The sequence below is a fragment of the Leopardus geoffroyi genome, chromosome A3, assembly GCF_018350155.1.
Source record: "Leopardus geoffroyi isolate Oge1 chromosome A3, O.geoffroyi_Oge1_pat1.0, whole genome shotgun sequence".
NCBI classification, from domain to species: Eukaryota; Metazoa; Chordata; class Mammalia; order Carnivora; family Felidae; genus Leopardus; species Leopardus geoffroyi.
Window position 1 is genome coordinate 107,964,237 of NC_059336.1, and position 19,627 is coordinate 107,983,863.

The 19,627-nt window shown below is 38.9% G+C and overlaps 1 protein-coding gene across 5 annotated transcripts in view; it reads left to right on the top strand.

Annotated features, from left to right (window-relative positions):
- The window catches only part of THUMPD2 (THUMP domain containing 2), a 35,627-nt gene that overhangs the window by 9,198 nt on the left and 6,802 nt on the right, over nt 1-19,627 (top strand). For 2 of the 5 annotated variants that reach the window (XM_045447051.1, XM_045447054.1), the window contains 6 exons: nt 993-1,402; nt 2,577-2,654; nt 5,000-5,052; nt 7,049-7,136; nt 13,924-13,995; nt 14,508-14,622. In XM_045447051.1, coding sequence (XP_045303007.1) covers nt 993-1,402; nt 2,577-2,654; nt 5,000-5,052; nt 7,049-7,136; nt 13,924-13,995; nt 14,508-14,622 — 816 coding nt within the window. Of the gene's footprint in view, nt 1-992; nt 1,421-2,576; nt 2,655-4,999; nt 5,053-7,048; nt 7,137-13,923; nt 13,996-14,507; nt 14,623-19,627 lie in introns of all 5 variants that reach the window. The other 3 variants (XM_045447050.1, XM_045447052.1, XM_045447053.1) reach the window with 3 other exon arrangements.

Genomic DNA, 19,627 nt, shown 5'->3' on the forward strand with positions numbered 1-19,627 from the left:
TTACAGTCTGCACTAAACTGTGTCAGTAAAGATATAAATGGCAAGAAATCAAGACAGGGCAGAAATGTGGTTTTAAAGCAAATCCTAAGGTGTTATACCATGGGGTCGATATAATTTCATCCCAACATTCTACATTCTCATCTTTAGAGAATACTGTAATTATCGTTGGGTCATCTTGATGACCCTTCTTCATCGAAAAAAGATTACGTTGTGTTGCGCATGCTGACAGTCCCTAACTTATGAATGGGTTGTGTATCTGAAGTGTTGCTTTATGAAAACTCATTTTATGATGTATGCTAATAGTGTATGGTTTAAGATAGTCTCAAGATTCATTTGCTCTTGTTTCAAAGCTTTGTTTCGCACTTTATTCTGTTTTTTAACTTAGTTTTTATAGGCAAGATCTGCATTATTTCAAAGATCAATACATACTCTAGGCCTATGCTTATATTGAATATATAGATATATATTATCATAAGACAAATTATCTTGCTAAAATACATGATAATTCTATAGGATTTTAAAATAATTTGATATTAATTATGAAATATAAGAATGAACTTTAGTGCCGCCTGGGTGGCTTAGTCGGTTAAGCGTCCGACTCTTGGTTTCGGCTCAGGTCATGACCTCACAGTTTGTGATTTGGAGCCCCACGTCGGGCTCTGTGCTGCCAGTGCTGGGCTCTGTGCTGCTGGTGTGGAGTCTGCTTGTGATTCTCTCTCTCCCCCTCTCTCTCTGCCCCTCCCCACTCACGCGCTGACTTGCTCTCTCTCAAAATAATAAACTTTGTTTAAAAAAAAAGAATGAACTTTATCCTGCACAATATTTTTATGTTAAATTATATAAACTCCAGGTGAAGGTGAATTCACTATTCATGTAGCAGTTTAATAAAACTGATTTTAAAGAAATAAAGGTAATGGAATTTGGGGGTGATGGATGTAATAGACTGTCTTTAAAGCTTCAATAGAGGATTAACTGACATCTTACTTATTTAGGAAAAATATTAAGTGAGATACACAGACTTATAAATGATGATCCAGAAAGTTGGTTGAATGCCATTTCAACTTGGAAAAATCTTCTTGAACTTGATGCAAAAAAGGACAAACTTTTTCAAAGAGCTGCTAACCCACCAAAAAGAAAAGTAGAGGAAAATGACATCATCAATGCTAAGAAATTAAAAACAGAACAATTGCAAGAGTTACAAGAGAGTGGGGAATGCCCGCTGGAAAAGCAAATGGAAGAAGAAACACAGGAGCAAGGAGATTTTCTCACTGAAAGAGAAAAATCTCAAGAAGCATTTCAAAACAATGTAGTAAAAGCAGCTGATGCCAAAAACCAGAACGACTTGACGTTCAGAGTTTCCTGTCGCTGCAGTGGAGCTATTGCAAAGACCTTTACTGCACAGGTACACTTACCATCCAAGGTGGGGTTCCATTTTCTCAAAGAATTAACTGCTCCTTAGCTTTAAAATGAGATGACAGCCTTTCACAGAACAGTTAAGTAGGCCGAGGCACATCACTAGGCCTAATGTCATATAATTAAATCTCTTTAAAAAATGCATTCTTTTTTTTTTAATTTTTTAATGTTTATTTATTTATTTTGAGAGAGAGCACGGGAAAGGGGCAGAGAGAGAGAGAGGGAGAATGCTAAGCAGGCTCTACACTGCCAACACAGAACCCAGTGCAGCGTTCAAGCTCACAGAAGGTGAGGTCGTGACCTGAGCTGAGATCACAAGTCAGACACTTAACCGACTGAGCCACCCAGGCGCCCCTAAAAATGCATTTGCCTTTTTAACTTCACCTCAGATGGCTTTAAGAGTAATAGTATGCCATTCCATGTAATCACCTCCGTTTTTTCCTTTCTCGCTCAAAGTTTCCCTTAAACTCATAGGTATTCTTGACGTTTGGAAATCCTGTGTTATTGTCCTAACCTTTTGGGTTTTCTCTTCAGTTCAGTCCTGTGTTTATTAAATGGCTGCTCTGCACTCTGCCTTGTGTGTGTGATTGTCACCAGGACCCAGACTGCAAATACACAAATGCACAAGACACTCGAGGTCTCCGTGAGAGAATACCATGGTTTCCTTCAAAACACTTTATTACTCGGCCCTTACAAAGTTCAGTGATGTCGGGGGGCAAAGGTCTGAGTCCTTTCACCAGCCTTAAAATCAGATAAACCCTAAAGTTTGAGTCTAATGCTACTGTTCTGGTAATTTGTAAACGTGTAGGATTGTAGTAGCTAAAATAGTTCATCTTTCCCTTTGCGTTTGTTTGCTAAAACCCACAATGACCATTTTTATCGATTCACGATCTGGTTATTTCAGCTCTCTAAAGTTACAAGAAGACAGATTACACATGAGGAAGCATCAGTGCCATAAGATATTTTGGGGGGTTGAAGAGGTCAAATGCAGCCTGCTTGCCTTGAACAGAAAATGCTTTAGTGTCATATTCTTATATTGCAGCCCTAAGTTACCATCAAATAGTCTGACCTGATTTTTCTGCATGCTCTCTTAGTTTTTGCTTACATTTAAACATAAAATTTTCAGTTTTAGTGCTCCTTTCTGTAACTTTCTGCTTTTCCAGGAGGTAGGAAGAATAACTGGAATTGCTCTTATGAAACAGTTTGGATGGAAAGCAGATTTGAGGAATCCAAATTTAGAGGTACTGAATGTTCATTTTATCCTCTGTGCCTATAACCTAATTGTTTAAAGACCACGTCAGCTATCCTTATTGTACTTTTCAGTTTTGCTTCGAGTTTTTAAAAAGCATGTCTGCGTGGATCCAGCAGTCTCTTTTCTCTTTAATAGTGGAGTAGTGCAGATAATTTTCCTAGTATTTTTCACTGTAAAAATGTCTTATCCAAATAAGATGTTTGGGGTTGGAATTGTTTTGCCACAGTTGAATTTTAGAGATGACCTCTACAATCACTAGAATATGTAACAAATCTCTAAAATAGAAAATTCTATAAATAAATAAATAAATCTAGGTAATGTTAAAAAAAAAAAAGGAAAATGAATAGAAAACAAAAATGCCCACTCAAAATTCAATAGTATGTTAATATGGCTTTGTTAGGATTCTGGGATTATGGTTGTTTTTTTTTTTTCTCTATTTTTAAAATTAATTTAATTAGGTTTCACTGTTTTTCATTGGAACAAAGTAAAACACTTATATGGGGAAACCAATGCTAGCCATAAAAAATATTCTTCACTTTTTTGAAAACCATCTGATAAATTTGACAGGTGGTTTAGTCCTTTTCATGATTCATTGATTCATAAATTTATTCTTATATAGCTTTAAATAGAATAATAGCTGGCCATATTAGAACATTTTGTGTTGTTTCGTTTTTTAATGTTTCTATTTGGTATTTTCACTTTTATAAAGTAATGCCTGGTGTATGTCCTTCATTACTGTCATGAAAAATATTTTGACCCCAAGAATGTTGTAACATGAGGGGGTCCTCCTCCCAGTTCTCCTCTCCAGTTCCCTTATCTTGTGCTTTGCCGGTTTCAGTCTCCCCATTTCCCCTTGGCCCCATCTCACTGTCTGAGAATTAGTTTCCTCGTAGTTTTAGCTCCTAAATAAATATAGCTAATTTAATTCCTATCAGTATTTAATGTAATTAATAATAGCTATTATTGGTAGAAATAACACAGAGCAAAATTGACAACAGTAAAATCACACAGTAAAATTTGTGAACAAAATTAACAGAAGAATCAAATCTTAACAGATTTTATTTGATAAAATTAATAGAAAAATTATAGTGGAAGAAGCTATTTTCAATAATATTTGATATATAAAAATATCAGTATATCTTACCTTTAGTATCAATTTTAAATAGAAAAGAATCCTAATAAATACTTTTGCTAAAATGAATAATGCAAAACATTGGAAAGTTTACTTTGCTGATCAAGAATTTAATGGACTAACTGGAGTCCACTCCAGATCATTCGGTATGTAATAAAAATTTGTCAATATTGGAGTAATTGTGATTAAACTATAGAGTAAAAATAACTTTAGGGTGAAAGTATCAGGGATCAAATGCTCTTGAGATCAAACAACGAAGTTAGAATATTCCATAAACTTCATCAAACTATACAAAAGTAAGATTCTAACTTAAAATTTAATTGGGCTACTAATTATAACTTGAGACATTTAAATCCTCTTTGTGGCCTAACAGAAGAAGGGTAATGGAGAGAAAGAAACTCACCCACGGATAGCAGAGAGAGAAAAGATTACCCTTGCTATAATATCTTTGGCCTGAAGAAAATTTTGTTACCCTGGAAATATGTGTAGCCTGTGACCTCAAGTCTCAATTTGAAGTTAAAATTAAGGTGGGAAGAATTCAGGTTAGAAAGTCTTCTCTAACCCCAAATGCTGAAAAGTCTGACCCAGTCATAGTTCAGAGAACCCCAGGGAAGAAAGAACCCAAGATGTCTTCAGAACATGATTCTCCATATATAATACCTCGTATAATGAACTATCCTCAGAATCCTCCTATGGAATGTACTGAAAATTTACTTTGCCTCTGCCCAAGAAAAAATATTATAGTGGGGCACCTGGGTAGCTCAGTTGGTTAAGGATCTGACTTTGGCTCAGGTCACGATCTCACAGTTTGTGAGTTTGAGCCCTGCATCAGGCTCTGCACTGGCAATGCGGAGCCTGCTTGGGATTCTCTCTCCCTCTTTCTCTCTGTCCCTCCCTGACTTGTGCTCTCTCTCCTAGAATGAATGAAAAAATAAAATAAATTAAAAAATAAAATAAAATAAATATATATATATATATATATATATATATATATATATATGTATGTATATAATGGGACATTTTTCCATATATTATAAACAAGGCCTTAGAATTTTTTTAATATAGATTATTTAAAAAATTAAAAGTAAAATAAAAGATAAAATTTAGATTATATACAGCTTCAGAATAGAAGTTTTCAAATTGTCAGTGCATTTGGTAATGCATTTCCTGTTCTGTTCTAACTTCTCTATTTGTTCTTTCAGATCTTCATACATCTAAATGACATTTACTCTGTGGTGGGAATCCCTGTGTTCAGGTAGATACTGTTCTTTGAGCTTCTGGTTTGTCCCTTAGAGTTTGTGAAAGTAAGAACTTTATGCTCTTTTTTTTTTTTTTTTTCAACATTTATTTTTGGGACAGAGAGAGACAGAGCATGAACGGGGGAGGGGCAGAGAGAGAGGGAGACACAGAATCGGAAACAGGCTCCAGGCTCGGAGCCATCAGCCCAGAGCCCGACGCGGGGCTCGAACTCACGGACCGCGAGATCATGACCTGGCTGAAGTCGGACGCTTAACCGACTGCGCCACCCAGGCGCCCCTATGTTCTTATTTATAGTATAAGACATCTATGTAACAGAGCGGGGCTAAGGACAAAACATCGGAGTTCTCTACTTGAGCCAGTAAAGTGTTTTCTTAGTACATAACTCATATGATTTAATCTGGCCAGTTAGAGCTCTAAAAGATTTGATTATAATCATGCACTGATTACATGATTCGTACTGAAAAATTATATCTAATTATTTCTATTATTGAATGATTTTCACAGGCCCTTAGTCTGTTGGCATCTGGAGTTTTTATTAAAATAGAAAATACAGCACATTTCTTAAAATTCACGTTTACACATTCTACAAATTTTATTGCCTTTGTTCTTTTATCGTGGGAGAGTATTTCCAACTTTTATTTTTATTTTTGAATTATTTTTTTAATGTTTATTTTTGAGAGAGAGAGAGAGAGTGAGCGGGGGAGGGGCAGAGAGAGAGGGAGACACAGAATCCGAAGCAGGCTCCAGGCTCGGAGCTGTCAGCACAGAGCCCCATGTGGGGCTCGAACTCATGAACTGTCAGATCGTGACCTGAGCAAAGTCAGACGCTTAACCAACTGAGCCACCCAGGCACCCCTATTTCCAGTTTTTAAAATCTACTGCAGGTATCTCTCTAATCTTGCAGGGTACTATATAATAATAAATGCAAATGATTCATTTCCTTATTTCAAAATATCTGTTGAACACTTACATAACAGGTATTTTTCTAGATGCTTTAGGAAGAGAGAGCTAGTTGGATGAAAACAGTGATTTCCAGTTCCTTGGAAGCATGTAGATATTGTTGGCATCTTAATGAAAAACATTTTATATGCACATCCCTGTTTAACGTAGTATAATGTGATTTAGATACCCTTTTTCTAGATTCTAGGCATGGAATATTTTCAAAGATTATAAAAATTCTATAGGAATACCCCATTTTCCCTAAGCTCACATTTATGCATCTGTAAGCCCAAAGCAGGATGTAAAAAAAGAATGCTTAAGGTTATTGTAATAGCTTTTATCAAGCTTGCTTTTTCATTACATTGGAAAGATAGAAATAATATTTTGAAAACCTCCATCAAATCTGGAAACATTGATAGTAGCAGTAATGAAGCAAAGGATAAAGTATGCAGTGGTACATAATGGAGGCCAGTGAACTCATCTGGGAGATGTCTGCTTCAGCCCTTCATTCCATAAATTATTTTAGACAATGCAATGTCATGCTTCATTTCATCTTTTGAGAAAGATGCAAATGAGCAAAAAGCAAACTTACAAAAGGGATTTTTTTCTAGAAAACAGATTTCAAGGGTTAGCATCCATTCAGCCCTACTTCCCATACCGCATCTCTATCACAGTATGTTCCTCTTGATGACTCCAGCAAGAAAAGGTCTATTCCACATGGGAAGACAGGGAAGTATATTAACACTTGAGAAATACTGCCCTCATATGTGATTAGATTTTTCTAAGTTAAATACCTAAGAGTTTAAATCTCAGTTGTCTTACAAATGTACCTTTCTGAAATACCACACTGGCTGGTCAGACGAGGTGCCAATGAAAAAAGGGATTTTTGTCATAAGGTTAAAATATTCTGTAACTTAGGGGAACTTAGTGTATGTTAGATGAATATATAAAGAGGAGGTCACAGATACGACAGGTTAATCAGTTTATTTATATCACACTTTTCTTTAACATACAGTAATATTGGGTACGTCATCAGGTTCTTTTCTTTGTAGGATTCCTTTGGCCAGCCGAGCTTACATCAAGACAGCAGGCCTGAGGTCTACCATAGCATGGGCACTGGCCTCTCTGGCTGAAATTCAGGTGAGGAAGTGTTTTCATCTTATGATAGCAAGGTCCTTTCCGTAATCAACTGATTGATGGGCATCTTGGTTGCTTCTTTGTTTTTCCCCTCTTTTCATTTCTCTTTTTCTTCTACCCTTCTCTTTCTCTTGCCATTACACTTCTGAACTGCTACAGCGATATTTTTATATATTGTTGAACTTCTGAGAGTGTTTTGGCTATGAAAATGCTGAGTCCAAAGATAGCCACGTTTTTATGATTTCTAATCTTTTATGTCACAATCATGTGGTCTGTAAATCCTCCACTTCTTAAAATTTAAGTTTTTCTCTGTGACCAAGATCTTGATAATTTTTGTAAATGTTCTGTGGACATAAGAAAGTAATTTTATTTTTTAGTCAACAAATGTCTGCTATATTAATGTTTTACTATCTGCACAATTCTGAAAGAGGTATTTCAAAATCTCATCATGTTAACTGTATTTGCATTTTTGCTAGTCGTCAGCTGTGGTCTAGTTTGGTATATGCACATTTATGACTTACTGCTTCATCAGGAATGATGCCTTTTCATTGTAACATAAAGTTCTCTTTATCTTGATTAGTGAGTTTAAACTTAAATTTCATTGTGTCTTATTAATAGTTTTTTAGTCCTTTCTTTTTCTTTGCATTTGCTGCATTTCTTTGCCATTGCTTTATTTTCAGCTTTGCTTTCAGTATGTTTTTTTGTTTGTTTGTTTTTTGTTTTGGTTTTTATAGGAATACCCAGCTCTGTTTTTATCCCATTCGATGGTCCCTGTCCTCCAGGGAGGGAATTCAGTGTTTATGACACACATTTGATTGTGTTCCTCCTATTTTACTCTGTTTACAACTTCTGACACTGTTTGTTTTTACTGGTTTGATCAAGTTACTTGATAATCACTTCATTGCTCTCCTTGAGGTTGGAAATTATACTTTGTTGTTCTGTTCCACTAATGGTTCAGGTTGCCAGCTCTCTTAATTAGACACATGGGACTCTGCTGTTGCTTTAAAACAAGATATCAACTCTTTCCTGTGTCAGGACACTGTTTTTACCACCCAAATACTCTAAGCTTACCCTCTTCCCTAGCACAGTATGAGGCCTCTCGAGTGCTTTTCTTCTCTTCTCCTGACCCCCCTTTACTCCTCCCTACAATGAGACCTTTGAAACGTTTTTGCACCCTTCCACTATCAGCCCCCAACTACTAGATTGTAGTAAATTATTTATCATGTGTAAGAATTTCCCTTGCAATACACCCTTGTGTTTCAAAAGTTCTTATTTAGCACTTACATTACACAGCCTGTCCTTAGTCATTAAGGTATCACTGCGCGCACACACACACACACACACACACTTTTTCGTATAAGCAAAGACGTGTCCCAAGGTGTATCATTCCTCACCACTGTTCTTCCCTGTTTGAGGTCTCTGCTCTGGTTTATTTGTCATTTGGTCAAAGTCTTTTCTTAGGCAATTTCTTCAAGTGTGGTGTCCAAGTAGTACATAGTCAGAAATTCCTATACAGCCTCAAATTTGTTTTTCATCCTGGGGTACAGACCCATCTCGGCTGGCTTTAAGAGTTGTGTCAGTCCCCTGCCCTCAGAGGTCTGTAGACGCTGTCCCTTTGTCATTTAGTTTCCTGTGTTCCAGGTGAGCGGTATGTGCCAGTAGGATTTCCTTTTCCTTTAGAGCTGCTTAGGGGCTTGTAAGACTTTTCTCTTTAATCCTCCAAAGTTTGGGAATATTAGCAGGATATACTTACATATGTGTGTTTTCTATTCAGCCCAAGCTGAGTTCTAATTCTGGTTACACTACTTCCTAGAAAACTTTGGGCAAGATATTTATATTTAACATCTGCGTGCCTCAGTTTCTCATTTGCGACATGAAAATAACAATCTCCTAGGATCATGTGAGGATTAAGTGAATTAGCATGAATTAAATGGTTTAGAACAGTGTGTGACATATAGGAGGTGTTTAAGTATTCGCTGCTGCTATGCCAGTAGTAAGTGTAATAATTACAAAAGTTATTGTTACTATTTCTCTGGCTCAGGCACTCTTTCTTTCATTATTTAATTATTATTGTCCCGGCTGTTTTGCTTTAGTGGCTTTTACCTTAAACTACTTTCTTTTCCTGCTTCCGAAATTATAAACACGTTAAGCCTCCTGGAGCTAGTCTCCCAAGTTGCCTATCCTCTCTCCAGAACATGGTTTCCGTCTTTCCATAGTTTGAGTCTACGTTTTGACTTATTCTTGAATGTTATCTTCCAGGCTATAACAGGAGTCATAGAATTATGTTCTCCTTTATTCATTGGAATGGTTTAGCTTAAAAATCATTGTTTTTTAGCTTTGAAAAGTTTTGTGTGTGTACTACATCTGAATATCTCCAGAAGCCCTTACCTCTTTTCTTCAGATACTTACCTGTCTCCTCCAGGAGTTCTGTTTCATTAGATGTATGTTCAGATTGTTCTGCCCGTTTACTCTCTCACTACCGGTGGACCCCTGCCCTTTAGATTTACCTTTTTTTTTTTTTTTTTTTTTTTTTTTTTGGCTCACTGGGAGTCAACTGTGATTACTAAAATATTTGAAATGGCTAAAATCCTAAAAGTGCTACAAGGCAAGTGGATCTGTGGCACTACCGGGCTTGGCAGTGAAAGGAGAATCTGTCAGCCATGCTGAAAACTTTTTCTAGGTGAATACTTTTCTGTTCACTGGTCTCCTGGCAGATCTGCAGATCTATGAAGACCAGGTTCTCCCCGGTTGCAGTGATTTCCCCGTCTGGGCTCCAGTGCTCGTCTCTAATCCCCCATCCAGCCTTGGCAAAGAGGCCCCATGGAGTTCCTTCTTCGAGGACCCAAACCAAGCCCAGGGCTTCTCTTGGCATTAGTTGCCTCTAGGTCTGAGCATCACTTGGGCTCTGGGGAAGTAAAGAGCTTGGAGGTGAGAGAAAAGAAGAAAGCTGCTTTAAGATTATCATGTTCCCAGAATCCATGATTTTCTTTGTTATTTGATTTTAATCTTTAGTCCAGATCTCTTTTAGTCTAAGGAGAGAGTTACCAAAACGCCAGTGATCTCACCACAGTTTATATAACAACGTGTATATATGTGTGTGTGTGTGTATTATATAAATATAAATTTATATAACCACCTACAAATTTGAAATGTTACCTTTATCTTGATATAAACATCCATTTGTCCAAAAAGTAGAAAAGTAAATTAAATATATCTAAAGATGATGCTTGTTAAAATTTTCCCTTACTGTCAGTTTGCCTTGCCAGAACCGAGAGTAAGGAATGTTTCTCTAAATGTGACCACCAGCATCGGAATGTTAAAGCATGTAAGAAGTTGCACAGCACAGTTGTTTTGGAGGAGTTTAGTAAAGACCCACAGTGTAAACGATCCCAGTACTCAGCCTTGGTTTAGTCCCCTCTAGGGAGCGCGGTACCCAGAGCAGTGCGTAGACAGCTCAACCTTGGGTAAGCCAGTGCTATTAGCAGTGGGATCTAAACATGAGGATGTTAGATATTTTTCATGTTTACCACACACTGTCCTCCTTCCTACATATCCTCAAAAGGAAGGGGCCCCTGGGTGGGTCAGTCAATTAAGCGTCCAACGCTTGATTTCAGCTCAGGTCATGATCTCGTGGTTTGTGGGTTTAAGCCCCACATCAGGCTCTGAGCTGACAGTGTAGAGCCTGTTTGGGATTCCATCTCTCTCGCTGCCCCTTCCCCACTTGTGCTTTCTCTCTCAAAATAAATAAATAAAACAAAAAAAAATCCTAATAAGGAAAACCAAGTTCTGTAAGTTTTAGTTATTAATATAAGCATACAGAAATACTTGTCTGCTTCTGCCTGTGTACCCAAATGTCACAGCAAGACAAGGTCCTATGATAACGTAAAGACATTTATAGATACTAAGGTCAGATTACCTCATTCAGCGAGGACCATGTTGGAGAGGGGAAGAGCACAGTGTTTGACACATATCAAGATCTTAATAAAAATTAGTTCTCATACCATTGTTATTTTTGACTAAATTTTAACTAAATTCTTTCTACTTGCCGCCCCTTCGTGGGGGCATCCATAGGATACTCTCCTTAGAATTTCCTGCTGGAGCTTTCCCTCTCCTGAACGACATTGTGCTTCTTTCCATTAGGTGTCCTCTGGCTCTGACCGAAACCTGGCTGTCCATTGAGGACTCTGCTTCCTCTATAGACATATCAAGGGACCAAGGGCCTGGAGGTGGTAGGTGTCCGGCTTGAGCCTCTCTGCTCTTCTGCCCAGAACCTCTCTGTGCCTTTGAAGCACGTGCCGGGAAGTTATCCCAGTCGTAGGCAGACCTCTCTTCTATCATTTCTAACAGAGTATGGGCCACTATGCCTGTCATAGTTCTTTATGATGTCAGAATCCACTCTGTAACCTGACCCTTTAGTCTCTTGGCTTCCCTACCTCTGACGATCTGCCCTGCTCAGATCCTGTACCTCATCGTGCCCAGAGGCTGAATCTCAATTTCAAGAATCCTGCTCTTAGCACCTTCCTCCTTCCCGTTCAGCTCCTCTGGCGTCCTGCCACACAGTTCCTTAGCCCCCGCAGGGGGTTAGTCATTTGCCCTCACCACCCTCCATCGCTCCTCACCCGTCCTCATCGCTGCTTCACGGCTTGGATTCTACGTTCTACCATGACAGTCATTTCCTTGCCCACGCTTTTCACTCTCCTGCTCCTTATTTGACTTAAATACTGGAATCAGCAGAGAACGTCAGCGGGTTCTCCTCACCGAATCTACCAGCATGCTGGAACCTGCACCCACATGCTTTGCCTCATCGCCATCACAACAAGGGAGCTGTCCTTGTTTCACTCCGGTGCTTGGGGACCGGACTCCATCGCCTCGTGCCCACTCGAGGACTTTCTCTCTGCTGCGCATGCCCATCAGCACATATACTTGATTTAGTATCTTGTAATTTAAGAAAATAGCCCTTTCCTGAACCCACATGCTCCTTCTCTGCTTCCCTTTACAGAAAAACTCTTAAAAATAGTTGTCCATATTTGGTGTCGCCACTTCCTCCCATCCCCTGTCTCCTGTGCCCGCTTCCGTCAGGCTGTCATCACCAACACGCCACTGACACTGCTCATCACACTTACCTGTTAGCACTTTGATACTGTCATCACTCTCCTTGTTGAAACATGTTTCTCCACTTTTTTTGGAACACCGCTCTGGCTCTCCTCCTACATCAGTATGTGCTGCTGTCAGTATGCAAGGCTGAATCTTCATCTACCAACATCTATACTTAGGAGATCACCAGGGTCCAACCCATAGACTTTTCTTTTTTAACTTCTCTCACATTCTCGATGACTCATGTAGTTCTGATGCTTTAAATATCGTTTATGACTAACACAGAGTGTTCCCAACTTCATGTCTGTAGCCTGAACCTCTCCCCTGAACTCCAGACCCATATGTTCAACAAATCACTTGACATCCATACTTGCTCTAAGAGGCATCTCAAAATTTAACCTGTCCAGAACCGTACTCCTGTCTCCTTCAAAGCTTCTCCTCCCCATCTCTTCCCATCTCAGTAACAGGGAAGTCCATTCTTCCAGTTGCTCAGGTCAAAACCCTTAGTCATTTCCAACTATTGTCATTCTTTAACATTCCACATCCAGTCCATCCCGTTGGCTCCACCTTTAAAATATATCTAGAATGTAACCACTTCTCATCACTTGTACCAATACCACTCTTAATTCAAGTCACCATCATCTCTTGCTGGTGTCCCCTAACTAGCCTCCCTTTTAACACTCTTACCCTTCTCTGGTCCATTCTCAGCAGAGCAGCCAGAGTGAGCCCTTTGAAGTGTAATGTCCTGTTACTCCTCTGCTCAGATCCTTCCAGTCGTTTCCCATTCTTCAGAAGGCAACCAGAATCCGTACGGTACCTACAAGATGTGACGTAATGAGACATCCCTCCCCCAGAACGGGAAAAATTAGTTTTTTCTTCAAATTTCCTGTTTTCCCAGGCACAAGTAGGATTACACTTTCTTTGCCCCTTCAAACTGCGTGTGTCATGTGACTGACATGCTTTAGCCAGTTAAATGTTGGTGGAAGTAATGTGTCTCATTTCTAGATGGCACCTTTAGGAAAGTACACGATTTGTCATGCTTCTTTTTCCCCTTTGATGGCAGTGCTCCGGATGGTGACCACTTCATGAGTTTGGCTTCCAGAAGCCCCAGATGTCCTTCTGTGGAGATGTAGCATTAGCTATGTGTTGTTTTCAACCTCTGAGATTTGGGGATTGTTACTACATGCAGCATAACCCAGTCCCATCTTTTTTTTATATATATATTTATTTATTTTTGAGAGAGAGAGAGACAGAATGTGAGTGGGGCAGGGGCAGAGAGAGAGAGAGACACAGAATCCGAATCAGGCTCCAGTCTCTGAGCCTTCTGCACAGAGCCTGACACGGGGCTCAAACCTACAGACCGCAAGATCATGACCTGAGCTGAAGTCGCGACACTTAAATGACTGAGCCACCCGGGCGCCCCATAACCCAGTCCATTTTGACGGAATAGCCTATCTCTAATGTGATCACCACATTTTCCATCTCACTCACTGTGCTTTGGCCACACCAGTGACCTTCCTAATCTTCATACATGTGGAGCATACACCTACCTTGTGGCTTTGACCACCTGAAATTCCTAATAAAGTGTAAAAAGGAATCTCTGCTCTTGAAATGTTGATTCCTCAAGTTTTAGGTTTCTTTTATAATATATATTATGATAGACTAAATAATAACAAATCAGTATTTCTGTCTACAGGCTGGTGCATTTGTTTTAGATCCAATGTGTGGACTCGGAACAATACTTTTGGAAGCTGCTAAAGAATGGCCCGTAAGTACTCAGGTTTGGTAAATCAAGCAGTATGTTTACTTTAATCATTATATGTATTTTCACTGACCAGTTATTTAAGTAGATTGTCTATTCAGGAGTATTAGTTTTGACTACATGAGTTGCTATGTACCATTGTCAAAATGGATTATGAAGGGTTAATTAAATCACTGTTTCATTTCTTAAACAACTATTTAGGAAATCGTATTTTAGGGAATTTAGGAAAATGTGAGCAATTTCAATAACTAGTCATGGCAGATTATGATAATCCCCAAATTCTTCAGGCATTTGTTACTGGAAAATATACTAATAGTTTCTAAAAATTAACAAAAACTTCTAATTTTTTACTATTAAATATCATTTTAAAGAAATACTACAAATTCGTTTTAACCTGAATTAAGAAATCTATTAAATTCATTTTCATTTATTTGAGAAAAAGCAAGTAGGTTTTCTTAACTATGTAAAATGTCTGATAGTCTTATTTATACTTAAAATATGAATTTCTTTCCTCATAGGATGTATATTATGTGGGTGCTGATGTCAGTGACTCACAGTTACTAGGTGCATATGACAATCTGAAAGCTGCAGGCCTTAAGAATAAAATTGAGTTACTTCAAGTTTCTGTTATAGGTAAGATATAAAAAATGCAAACATTTGGGAAAATGAACACATGTAAATATACTTAGAATCATAATATTAAACAAAATTCACTTTCCATATGTAAATGTTTCCATATGTTGAATTCTTTGGGGCTAATACTTGGTTGATTTCCAATACTATAATTGTAACTTATTTTTCAAAAGGTTATTAGTACCAACATTTATATAGTATCCCTAAGCATTTAAGTGAAAGGCCCTTTTTTTTTTTTTAATGTTTAGTTGATTTTGAGAGAAAGAGAGACAGAGTATGATCAGAGGAAGGGCAGAGAGAGAGGGAGACACAGAATCCAAAGCAGGCTCCAGGCTCTGAGCCATCAGCACAGAGCCCAATGCAGGGATCCAAACCACAAACCACGAGATCATGACCTGAGCCAGAGTTGGACACTTAACCAGGTGACCCACAAGTGCCTTTTTAAGATGTGTTTGTTGTATGTGAACTGTTATCATATCATAACCACAGACCACTTAATATAGGGATAAAATAAAGAGGACAGAATCATCATCATCATCATCATCACCTTCTTTGGATTTCTTTCAGATAAACTGAAATGTTCTGAATTATCTTATCTTTCTCTTGCCTCACATTGGACAATAGTCCTGTGGTGTATAGGAATGAGGTTACCAGCCATCCCTGTCTGCTAAACCAATACTTCCAGGGCTAAAACTAGGCAAGTCTGGGGCAAACCAGGATAGTTGGTCACCCTGTGAGGTAGAGGGAAATCAGCCGTGTTGGGGAATCAGCAGTGACAAACAGACTAGGAATCAACTCTACTGAGTCCAATCAAAATAATATTTCCCTAAGACCCATCCATCTAAAATGGTGTTTAGACCATTTTAGACAAGCCTTACATTCCTTATTTTCTCCCCTTCCCCTAGTACATCTTTCTCCCTTAGAAACGAGCACATTTAATTCCCAACTAAGAAAATGGCATTCTCTTAGTAGATGGTCCCAGTGTTAAACCTATAATCTGGAGGAACAAAATAATTGTTTAGAAATTTTTTAATGTGGGGGTGCCTGGGTGGCTCAGTCGCTTGAGCGTCTGACTTCGGCTCAGGTCATGATCTTGTGTTCTGTGAGTTCAAGCTGCACGTCGGGCTCTGTGCTGACGGCTCAGAGCCTGGAGCCTGCTTCTGATTCTGTGTCTCCCTCCCTCTCTGCCCCTCCCCAACTCATGCTCTGTCTCTCTCTGTCTCAGAAATAAATAAAAAGAAATTTTTTAATGTAGTGGAGGAATAATAGAGTATCAAGAAGAAGATATTAGGGTAACTATGGGTAAAAGCATAGTAAAGCAGCCCCGGAGGAGAAGGTGTATTAGGGTTTGGGTTTTTTTTTATTTCTTTTTAATTTTTTAAAATATAATTTATTGTCAAATTGGCTGACATACAATGTGTACAGTGTGCTCTTGGTTTTGGGGGTGGATTCTGGTGATTCACTGCTTACATACAACACCCAATGCTCATCCCAACAAGATGGTATATTGTTGATTGAGATCTCAGAGTCGTTTGCTGCCAACGACTGTTTTTTCAACCTTTCTGTCGAGGTTTTTAATGGGATAAGACGCAGGTTTCCAGAGGAAACTAAGGGGTGATGAGGCCAAAATCAGCTTTCATGAACTCTAATTTCTTTCAGAAAGCGATTTGGGGGAGGGGGGTACTTGCAAGAGGACTGGACTGGCTTCATCAGCTGTTGCAGCGCGGTGGTTTTTCAAACCCTTTACTATCTCCTGAGCCTCGGGCGCGTTGGGAAGGAAGTACTGAGCTGTCCGTCTGTCCTCCGCCACAACTCCATTTTTATCTGTTTTCATGTGGGGGGCTTTTCCCACAAGATTTCACTTTAAAAACAAGCAAAAGGCACAGTTGTCTTAAAAATAATAATAAAAGTGTTAAAAACAACGTTCTCTATGGCACCAAGGAGTGAAATAAATTGTAGTTTTTGGAAGGATCAGTCTAACTGCCATGTCAAGAATAGACTACAGCAGGGAGGATGGAAAACGGGAAACAAAGAAACTAAGTACAGGATGGAAACAGGAAACAAAGAAACTAAGTACAGGCTAGTGCGATAATCTGGTAAGAAATGATGGTGGCTTGGCCCAAAGTGCTATTCGTGGGGGTGTTGAGAAGAGGTCAGATACATAATTTTTGAAGGTGGAGTGAGCAGGATGTGTTGTTGGATTGAATGTGGCATGTGAAAGAACAAGAGTGACGACCTAAGCAGCTGGAGGGTGGAGTGGCCACCCTCGGAGTTGGGGAAAACTGCTGGGGAACCAGTTGGAGTTTTGGAACCTGTTTAAATTCCACGTGATCACTAGGCACCTAGTGGAGAAGATGTCAGGTTAGTAGCCCCACCCCCAGATCTGGAGTTTAGGGGAGAGGTGAGGCATCAGCAGCATAGATAACGTTTAAATCCAGGAGATCACCTCGGGAATGAGGATAAATAGAGAAGGGAAAGCACTTGGGAATAGAAGTTGGGCGTGGTTTCTCCACGCCAGCTGCTGCTGTAAGTGCACGTTTCCCTAAACCATTGTCAAGACGAGATATTATCATTTTATTGCAGTTTTTTTAAACTGCAAATTTGATACATTTTTCAGACTTACTTTTCCTTAATTACTAGTGAGATAAAACATTTTTCACATTACGTCATTTGTAGATTTTTCTTTTGCAAATTAATTGTTTTCAGGGTAACACTCTGGAGGAAAGAATAAACCATCTATTTTAAATTGTTTCATCATCCTAACCTTTTAATGTTAAATTTCAGTCTAGAGGGAACCATGTATATCTTGTGTGCAAAGGGGCCAATATTAACTAATAATTCGCCCTTCATAACACATCTCTGCTTGAGAGGTGGAATTGTAGCTGGATCCAAGTGTTTATTTTTCTTCGCTAATTTGGTTTTACGTTTCAAAGCTTTAATCATAAACACAACTTACAGTGGGGAGACCCATGAATTGTTCGACGTTCACAGGTGTAAGGATTTCACATCTTTTTACTATAGTAAGTAAGAGCATGTAAAGACTTCAGAATCAAACAGACCACGTATAAATCCTGGCTCCACCATTGTTTCTTTACTCTGTGGCCTTCAGCAATATCCTGGACCTCTGTATTTTATCATGTAGAGTCTGAAGGTAATCCCTGCTTCATAGAGCCTGTGGTGAGGATTTATCACATAAGCACACAGAGCACATTGCCTAACACGCAGCATGATTAAGGACCTCTGTAAACATGGAGATGTCTGGGAAGTTAGTAATATTCCCGTTGTGATTTGTTTCTGCAGAATCACTATCTTTGTTCTCTTTGTGAGCTTTAATGACTATATCTTTTCTACCTTTTTAGTAACTTTCACCTTACAACTTTCTACAAGTATAAAAAGAGATGATCCTTTAATATGCAGGAATTGCATGTGTTTATTCCTAAGTTTTACTTATGAAAATTTGGAACCAAATGAGTATCATGTTGCAGGCTATCTTAGGAACTAATTAGTCATTGGCTAGGCTTTGTTTTCTGTTAATCTACAGATACATATACATTCCTGGGATAAGATGGAGAGCTGTAATATATACAAATTTGAGCAAAAGAAACACGTATATAAATTAATTCCAATGACAAAATTGTTGACAGGTGAGAAAAGGAATGTTTTCACTCCTTTCAGTTAGACATTCTATAGCCTGTCACACATTACTTCAGTGAGAATTTATAACAAGCTTATTGCCAACAACTGTGCTTTGTTCTTAGGTGTTATTCATTTCCACCCTTGTAGGAATAAGTCATGCTTTTTCAGTACACCCACAAGCTGCCCGTAATGTAGTGGCTGCATTTTCTTTCATATCAGTGTGTTTTTCTCTAATTCCTCTCCTGCCCTTGCTGGCCTGGGCCCTGGTGTTCCATCCACATGTCTTGTGGCCTGTGCCGAATTTTGCAAGATTCATGAAGCTGCCAGGCTCCGTGTTTGGGAAATCAGAAGGAAATGTGGGAAGTGATGGGTTAGGTGTATGTAAAGTATGTGGAAATAGGGGATAAGAAGCCTACCATATTGAGTGTTTTCTTTGGTACAGTGGCCTTACAGCTTATTGTATGGTATCCTTTCTTATTGTTTGGCAGCACTTGTATTCTGAAACAAAGTGTTTCAGCATTAATAAGTTCTTAAAAGCATACGTTTAATGAAAAAGTGAATACAGAGTTGTCATTTTGTAAGAAAGCTGATGAACACGTATCTTAAGTAAAATGTTTGTTGACATTTATCATCCGCTGGGAGGGCCGTGGTGATATCACTGACCAAATGAAATAGATCTGTGTATAGAAGTGCGTAGCATTTATTTCAAAACATTGCAGGTATTTTAAGGGGACAGAGCCCAAAGACAGCCATTTATCAAATGCAGCTAAAGAAAACGCATTTAACTATCACTCTGTAAAGCATGACTTTTCATTTAGATCAAATGACTATTCTAAATTAATTTTGCTCATCTTCAATACCAAGTTTTCTTATGTACATAAACAAAATGAAGCTATAGCTACTAATTTGTTTGTTCCATTAGTAGAAGACCTTTGCAGACAGTTAAACGTTGCCAGTTTTGTTTCAGGGTTATCAGATGCTTCGAAAAGAAAATCCATAGGGGTACCTGGGTGGCTCAGTTGGTTAAGCATCCGACTTTGGCTCGGATCGGGCTCTCTGCTGTCAGCGCAAAGCCTGCTTCGGATCCTCTGTTCCCCCGCCTCTCTCTCTGCCCCTTCTCTGTGCACGTTTGCTGTCTCTCAAAATAAACATTTAAAAATAAATAAATAAGGGCGCCTGGGTGGCTCAGTCGGTTAAGCATCCAGCTCTTGGTTTCGGCTCAGGTCACAATCTCATGGTCTCATGAGTTCGGGCCTCATGTCGGGCTCCACATCAGGCTTTGCACTGGCTGTGTAGCCTGCTTGGGATTCTCTCTCTCCCTCTCTTTTAGCCCCTCTCCCATTCACACTGTCTTTGTCTTTCTCAAAAC